The following is an 8,597-nucleotide window of genomic DNA, read 5'->3' as shown; positions in this document are numbered from 1 at the left end:
ATTCCCTTTGGGTCATGGAGACAGTGTTAGGGCATTGCTGGGAACAGCCTGGCTAGATAGCAATAATCTTGAAGCAGGCAAGGGAACTGCTGTTTCTGTCTCACTGTCTTCTTGAGCTTTTGAGACTCAGAGGAGGCAGCACACAGCTCCTCAGAGCCAGTAATCCCAGAAATGAAATAAATCCAGAGCTAATGCGATGGAATGCATCACTCTGTGCCTTGGGGCCAACAACAAATTGTGCAGCCATGTTCTGTGGAGATGACAAAGGCATGGCTTTGGCTGACATATGACCTTACCAACCTCAAGCACTACTGAGAACTTCTTTGTCCCTGTGTGGCCCAGCTTCTTCCACTGACCAGAATTCTCACTCTGTTCCAAGGGAAGATGGGCTAAATGAGGATCCATGAAAGTGATAGCTTGGTTTTTTCCTTAACAGACAGACACTTTGCTACCATCAAACTTATGCTATTAATTTAATTCAATTCAACACCAATTAGGTGCTTTTTACAAGAAACATACTTGCTAGGTGTTGAAGGTGAAATAAAATTCATTTGTCTTCAGGAGCTAATTATTTCTAATAATTGATATAACATGTGACGTAGTAAGGATTCCGGGTCTGTGAGTCATTGAACAAGCTTTGAGCATGGTGTCCTGCTTAGGAGTGGCGTTAACTCCCCACTCCCATCCCCAACCCCTTTTCAATTTCACATTCTTGCTGCTAGGATTCAGAAGTTGGAGGCTGGCTTGAGGTCATAAGCTGTGCCCCAGCCCCTTGCCCTGGGCCATTGCTTTGGCCAAGTGTGGTCACTCCCACCCAGGCCATAGACCTCCTCCTTAGTCCCGACCTTGGTTCAACAAGGAACCTCTGACCCTTGTTCTTTGTATAAGTTTTCCACTTCTGATGAAATATCATTTTAACTTAATGGGGCCTCATAATGGAAAATTTTACTTAACTAGGAAAAAATAGTTTAATCTAAATAGCAACAGACCACAAAATCATCTCATATTTCTTTTTTTCATCTCTAACTCACTTAATACTAAGTATTTATTTATTTTGGATCTTCTACTTATTTCTATGTAAAGGGAAAAAAAACAACTAAGCATGAAAATTAAAAATTCTTTATTTCAAATAAAGAACAGGTATAGCATTATAAAGACTTCTTGGAAAGCATTAAATACATATTGTCATTTGTTTCCTTTGTGAATTGTGATCCCACATAAATATCAAAGGAGAAAATATTGTCTTCTCTTTTCCCATCCTCATCTTTAATGCAAATTAATTCTGCAATGTGGATATAATCTTAAAGATATGATCCTGGTGAAATAGCATCTCTTACAAACTCTCAGGTATTTATCTCTTCCAGGAAGAGCTTGTTCATTTCCTCTATTGGAAAACTCAAGCTAGTCAAATGAAACAGCTGGATCTAGGCCAACTGGAGCTGCCAATGTGATGAGAACTAGAAACCAACATTCCTATATTCAGGATGGCATGGTAGTCTCCAACTATGGGGGATTCATTGCTTGCTTTTATTCTGCACAAACACTAAGGGGAAACTACAAATTCATAATTTCACCATGGGTAATTTTAGTAAATATTTAGAAAATAAGGACAGGCTTGTTTCTCATCAGCAAACTGACTCACACATCTTTTAAAAATCAAGCCTTGGTTCCTAGAAGAGGAGCAAATTCTGAAAACATAGAATCAGTCTGGAGATGATCACCTGAATAACATCTACCCCTAAAGCAATAAATTAGTGGGTTATCTCTGTGCTGACACTTCCATTCTTACTCAAAATGTTTTATTTAATTGAGAGCCACTGACATCATCGGGGAGTCTAGCACAGTGATTATCAAAAGTGATTAAATTATGTCAAATTTATTCTTTTTATCTTAAACCTACTTTTCTTTAAAAATACATAAAACAAACTTCTTTTGAAGTGTGAATGATAAACAAACCAGTGGATGGCAAGCAAATGTGTGCTAATTTGACAGATCTCAGACACAGCATATACAGTACATACAAAGATGAATTATCATGAGATAGCTTTACTATTCTCTTCAGAAATGGGGATTGTTCTTGTTGGGTGACAAGATAGCAGAGAGGGCCACATAAAATCTAGTGACCCCAAATGTTTCTAATTTGCAATTTACACCAGCTTTTTAAAGATAAGACAATATCATCCCTTATTTCCTTGAAGTTGTGTTTAAAACTAACATACTTAAAAAAAACAAAAAACAAACAAAAAAACAAACCCAAACTTTGCGATTTCTACCACACACACCCCCCCCCTCCCCATTGGCAATTAGAAGTTGGAACTCCAGTCTCTCTTAGGTCTCACTCCCTTCATGCTTTTTAAGCAAAAGCTACACTTGGCCACCCTGATTTTTTTTTTTTTTTTTTTTTTGCTCTGCCTTGATTTTTTTTTAAACAAAACAATTCCAGACCGAGACAAATGACAATCCTGATCCTCATTGTTGCCAAATGTTAATGTACATTAGGTAAATAGTCAATAGGCTGCCTACTGTAAAGGAAACAAAACAGGTGGTCAACAGAGATGGCTGTAGCATTATAACAGTTTCAGCAGTCAGAAAGAATGGATAATTTATTGAAATGGTTTAATAGCAAATTCAGATCCTATACATATCTCATTCTATTAAAGGAAGCCTCTATAGATAATAAGCCCTTGTAAAAGAAGAATGAGGTGCTCATGGGTAGACAGATTTCATGATGTCACACAGAAGAAAGGAGGACTCCATCTGTACACTGTTTCCTTTACTCCATCTCCAATAATAGAAAATTGGACACTTCCAAAATTAGTTATGAAAAGAGAGATTTCTTGGCATAGTAAGTACTTTCTCACTCACTATTGGGCATTGGTTGAAAACTATTCTCCATGCAGTTCTGAGAAGATCAAATATGGAAGTACAGACCTGGTTACCACAGCAGATGCTTGTCAAATTTCATCATATCAATTTAGTGCAATGACAGGAATCAGAAAATGGCATGTAAGGGAAGAGCTTGACACAAATCTAGTTTTAATGAGTTTAAGTAACATAGGAAAGGACTTTAAAATATCAGATTCCCAATTTTGCCTATAAGTATGCATGCACAGGACAGGAGGAATCAAATCATTAACATTTTTAATGTCATTTAATAACATTATTGTGTCTCTAATAAAATGGACTGAAAATCAGCCTGGATCCAAAGTTCCTCATCTATTTCCAAGAAATTTTTTGTTCTCAACACTGAAGAGTGACTCATAATATTGCTGTGTTTGATTTCAAACACCTTTTATATTTTTTGCTAAAGTGAAAAAAAGAACCCTGCCAGTGGAAGATGGAGCTGGTAGTAATCAAGAAAAGACAGCAGAAGATGTTGCAATTAGACACCTCCTCCCCCAGCCCACAAAAACCTTTCAGAATGCAAACATTTGAACAATCTGTTTGCTGAGAAAGGGATCACTTTCTCAAACTGCTAGTTTTGGAAAGGAGCTATTTAAAACTAAGGTGCTACTTCGAGTTGGACACGTATGCACTTTCAGACACAGCAGAGCCCATTTCCAGGCCTGATGCAGAATGCATTAACCTAGTCATGGGAGAAACTGCCCAAAGCCCCTTCATCACCTGATTCAGTTGTCAGTGTGATGGAACATCTGTTTTACTTTTATTCTGTCTAAACTGTGCAGAGAAATCCTTCCCTTCAAAGTTTCCATTGTCTGCTTCCATTGCCAGTCAGCCATTCTTTCTTGGCTGAAAGGCAAAGTGCAAGGTCACACAATATGTCCAACTAAGTCCTGCTGGGGTCTGTGCATCTCTTAAGCGAGCCATTAAAAGAATTTGCAAAAAAAAGAAAAAAGTTAACATTGCACACTCTTCTTTTGCAATGCTCCAATGGTGATGCTGTGGTCTGGTTTCATTCACGTACACAGTTATTTTTCATTTCCTGAACAGAAATGCGTGCCAGTCATTTTGTCTCATAAGTTCATTCAAATATTCAAAGGGAAACTACTATCAAACAATGGACTTAAGTAGTTTAAGAAAACAGTGTAGCAATCTGGGAGATAAATCTGAAGGTTGTCCTTCAAATTCCTCCAAAAACAAGTTTTGGAGGTATAAATTTTTGGCAGTCAGGCTGTGACTTATGAGTTCATCTAGAGGGATTCGGTGTGTGAAGAGCTGACTGCCATAAGGCAAATGGACAGAGAGACTGAGACATAAGTATGTGGTTCCTCCACCATTATCAGTGATTCATACAACATGGATATTCAGACCTATCTACTTATAAACTCCCACATGTCCATCACCACACTGCCACAAAGTTGTGGCTAATTCCTACGTATGTCCCACCCAGGAAAGGACTTAGATTATGAGTTGGGGAATTTGCTTAATGAATTAGGACAGAGAGCTCAAGAAAAGCTGGAACAATCACACAGAGATGAAACCAAAGATTTGGGGAAGAAAAAAAAGAAGCCCATTAAATGAACGGTTTCTTTTTGCCAAGTTTAGAGATCATTGCAAAGAGATGGAAGATTCTGGTAGGTCCTGTTAGGACTACTCAAAGCTTAAAGTATTTGATTATAAAAACTGATGACAGAATTATCTAACTTCAAATCCTCCAGAGAATTACAGTGTGGGAATTTCTAAATCACCTCCCCAGAGTAATCAAAACTAGACAATCTGAATTAGCTCACATAAAGAGACACAAAGGAAATGTGCTAAGAGAAGAATTTTCTTGAGCTGACCAATCTAACATTTCAAGCTTATAGCATATGCTTTCTCCCATCATCAAAGTACACAGTATTCAGCAAGGAACACTCAGGGCTTTTCCATATTTATCTTCTTGATAAATATGCAGAACGATTGAAAGAATATTCAGCAAGAGACTAGGTTGTCCTGATTTAAAGTGATTTGAGGTTATAAAGAACAGAAAGGTTAACTAACCTTTAAAGTCTCAAAATTCCTTCTTGGTACATGTATTTCTTTTTCAGGCAAGTTAGGCTGATTTCCCATAGTGATCATCTAACTTCAGGGGAATGGCATTTGCTTAGAGAGGCGCCTTGCTTTGCAGAGGGTTAGAAATATTAGCAAGATTTCAAAATCTTGAGTTGAACCCAATTTCACAAACATGAAGATAACACCACAAATAGAAAAAAATAAACATTAAGGCTTGATAGAATTTTTGTTTTTCCTCTCCTTGCAAGGAGGAAAAAAAAATGTACTGGGATGGCCTAAGAGGAATGGGATAAAATCTAACAAAGAAAAACTGAATCTGAGAATCAGCAAATGTTTTATCCGTATTGAGGTTAAAGGGTCTAGACAATATCATAAGAAAGGCTAGAGGAAGATAACTGTTTTAAGTAATTGGAATAAGAAATATATGAATAACAAATCTACATGATCTGGGAGATACCATGTGGACAATGTTCCTTTTCATTTTTCAAATTTACTGAAATACAATTCAAGTGGAATGCAAATGAAAACAGTAGTCCTTTTTAGGGAAGTAAAAAAAGATCTAATTCTGTCATGTCTCCTCCACAGCGAATGTGAAAACTGTTCCTACGTTGCTAAATGGACTTCCCTAGCAAATATGTCTGCTTTTTCCCAAAATGAGCAAACAATCTATTAATTTTCAGAAGAAATAGTTTCTGGCTTGCCTAGTTATAAGCTACACCAATACTTATCAGCTGGATCTGCTATCAGTGCAATACACAGAAAGAACACTCCCCCCAACCCCCCATGCAACAACCTTTCCCAAAAAATACAATGAGGTATTTTTCTGCAGGCCTTGAGAAGCTATAAAGATATCATTGAAGAGAAGATCAGAGCACATGCAAATACTCCTTGTGAATTAATTTAATAAAGCTAAGTCTTTATTTCAAAGAGGCCCCACAATATTTTCACAGCTTTAATAACTTTTATTACTTTAGCTATTTCTTCCTCCATTTTCCACATTAAACTTTCCTGCACTTCTGTACAGTAGTACTCCTATACTCTCATTCTCAAATTATTAGTGAGAAATTATTAGTGAGAAATGTCATCTTCTCAAATCAGCATGTTTTCTATGTTCCCCATCATATCATCCATGCAATGTTAAGCAACTTTTAAGCATAGCATCAGACCTATTAAATAGTGAATGTGAGATGTGAATGAAAAATTCTATATTAAGGTTAAATGTCACCAATTGAGGGCTCTTCTGCTTACCCTTAAGATTGGGTCAAAAGCAATGCTGTTTTGAGTGTTTTCAATACAGCTTCATAGTAGCCTAGTACTTTCACTTGTTGGGTTTTGAGACCTGTCAGTTGGATAAACACCAGCCCTAGAAGGGGCAATTTCATAAAAACAAATTAAAAAATTAGAACTGCCCAAATGCTTTGACCTCCAAGCTTTGTTTTTGCTTTAAATAAAAATGATTAATGTGTCACTAAATCAAGCGTAGCAACACTAGGCATGCCTCAGGGAGGGATGTGGAAGAAGCTGATGTGAAAAAAGGAGATCCCTCTTAAACACAAGATAGGGATTGAATGGCAAGTACAATCCAGAAAGTACAAATAGATCTGAAGGGCAATGATAGAGGAACCAAGGATTGAAGTTGCCTCTTGAGAAATCTTGCCAGGGCTGTCCATTTGAGAATTAAAAAAAAAAAAAAAAAAAAACAAGCACCACCTGTATTTGTAGGAAGTCTGTTGGAAAACAAAAGCATTCCTCCTTTGCTCCCTCTATCATTCCCATAGGTAGACTCTGAATTAGATCACTGGGCAATACTAGATTGCCTGTCAAAAAGACGGAGGCAAGATGCACCTGTCTGACACACAGTCCATCACCAATCTAGTTTGGCTGAGTTCTAGACTCGGCTGGGGAAGTCTGTGGCAGCAAGCCCATCAGCTGCCTACTGCAAGGATTCAGTGATAGCACTGACAACGTGGGCTGTTGCCTCTGGCGCAGATGGTGGAGAGCCAAAGTAGCTGCTGGTCTGATTCCTCTGATGATCTCGGAGGTAGGGAGGAACAGCAGAACTCTTGATGTGGAGGATTCTGGTGTCCATCACTTCACAGTCAATCTGCATCATCACTTCATAATCTTGTCCATTGATTACATTCTCTGCAGATAAGAAAGAATGAAGAAGATAATTATTGGAATTCATAATTTTGTGCTGAGTTTATAGCACCAAGGATGTAAAGAAACTAAAAAGATATACTGTCGTGGATGTGGAGGACTTTTGCCAGCTATTGAAATTTTAATCTTATCCCTAACATGCCATCACAGTTATGATTCATAACCACTTTACAATTTCAATTTCTGCAAGTGCTTCAATGGCACAGCCAAAATTTAATACACAGTACTTCTGTGTATTACTGTAAATGGGAGACAGAAGGGTATCGAAGAAAAAATACTGGTCTAGGGATGACCATTTCCCATCTAACTGACCTCCTGGATTTCATGCTCACCAGATACTTGTAATTTTGCAAGATAAAAATCAATCATGAAAGTCATACTTCCTCAGCATCCTCTGCCCTTGGGGCCCCATTCTTCCTTTGATTGTAGGGGGCAGCAGGTGGACACTGGAGAGCTCCTTTCTAATCCTCTGCCATTTAAGGAGGTCACTTGGGAATTCACCTTATCATTTCCCATCCAGCTGACCCAAATTTCACTATCTCTAGAAATTCATTATCCTGCAGGACAGCCATGAGAGCACACCTCTTCAGATCATTCCCTGTCCTGGTGAAGGAATGCCCCCAGGCTGGGTAACCTTCCTCTCCTCTCAGCTTTTTTTGATGCCCTTGGTAGTGAGCTCCTTGAAGGCAGACTATCTTATGTCTCTTTGAATCCCTAATGCTTACTATATAATGTTATCGTTATCTGTGGGTTTTGTCATTGTTTTGGCTGAAACATAAAGAGTGTATAAAGAGAAATCTGGGGAAATAAAGCACATTACAGAGGGTCAAAGCAAAGTCCTATATGGGGTCAAAGAGGAAAGATTGTTATTGACCTGGGAGAATAAGGAAGGCTTCATGGATAAGACAGCATGTGAATTGGGAATACTTGAACTTCATTTGGTATAAAATGGCAAAATATATAATTAGAGATTAGGAGATAATAGGAGAAAGGGGGATCTTGAAAAACACCCACAACTATCAGGAAGATCAGTGTAACATGTGAGTGGAGAAGAGAGACCTTTGTTGTCATCTCACAATTTCTCATTCATTAGTGAAATTTCTTCTTTCATCAGAACACTCCCAATTAGGAATAAAAAGATAAGATAATAACTAAAGGAGTGGTGACAGCTTCAAAACTTTTGACAGCAAATTTAGCCTCTTTCCTGGAGATATAGCTTCCCTTCTTGACTGAACAATGTTCTAAGTCTAGAATACTTAATTCCAACTTCAAAGGTTCTCAATATATTTTCATGTCTGGCACCAAGAGAGGAAAGAGGAAAAGTTGTTAAAGGACTTTAAGGTTAAAACTAAAGTTTATTTTCAAAATTAATATATCCAAATGGAAAGTCCTATCATGTAGAGAATAGTAGGAAATCCCTTTTCTTTCTTGATCTTAAATATATATATATGAAAATATTAAAAATATATACTTGGGAGGCAAGA

At 37.6% G+C, this 8,597-nt stretch overlaps 1 protein-coding gene across 2 annotated transcripts in view; it reads right to left on the bottom strand.

Annotated features, from left to right (window-relative positions):
- Window positions 1-3,019: 3,019 nt before the first annotated feature.
- The window catches only part of ATF6 (activating transcription factor 6), a 180,041-nt gene continuing 174,463 nt past the window's right edge, over window positions 3,020-8,597 (bottom strand). For both annotated transcript variants that reach the window (XM_074266443.1, XM_074266444.1), the window contains one exon: window positions 3,020-7,098. In XM_074266443.1, the coding sequence (XP_074122544.1) occupies window positions 6,887-7,098 (212 nt within the window). In that variant the 3' untranslated portion in view covers window positions 3,020-6,886. The remainder of the gene's footprint in view (window positions 7,099-8,597) is intronic.

The sequence above is a fragment of the Sminthopsis crassicaudata genome, chromosome 4 (genome assembly GCF_048593235.1).
Source record: "Sminthopsis crassicaudata isolate SCR6 chromosome 4, ASM4859323v1, whole genome shotgun sequence".
NCBI classification, from domain to species: Eukaryota; Metazoa; Chordata; class Mammalia; order Dasyuromorphia; family Dasyuridae; genus Sminthopsis; species Sminthopsis crassicaudata.
Note: the sequence above shows the minus strand (reverse complement) of the source record. Positions and strands in the feature narration are given on the sequence as shown.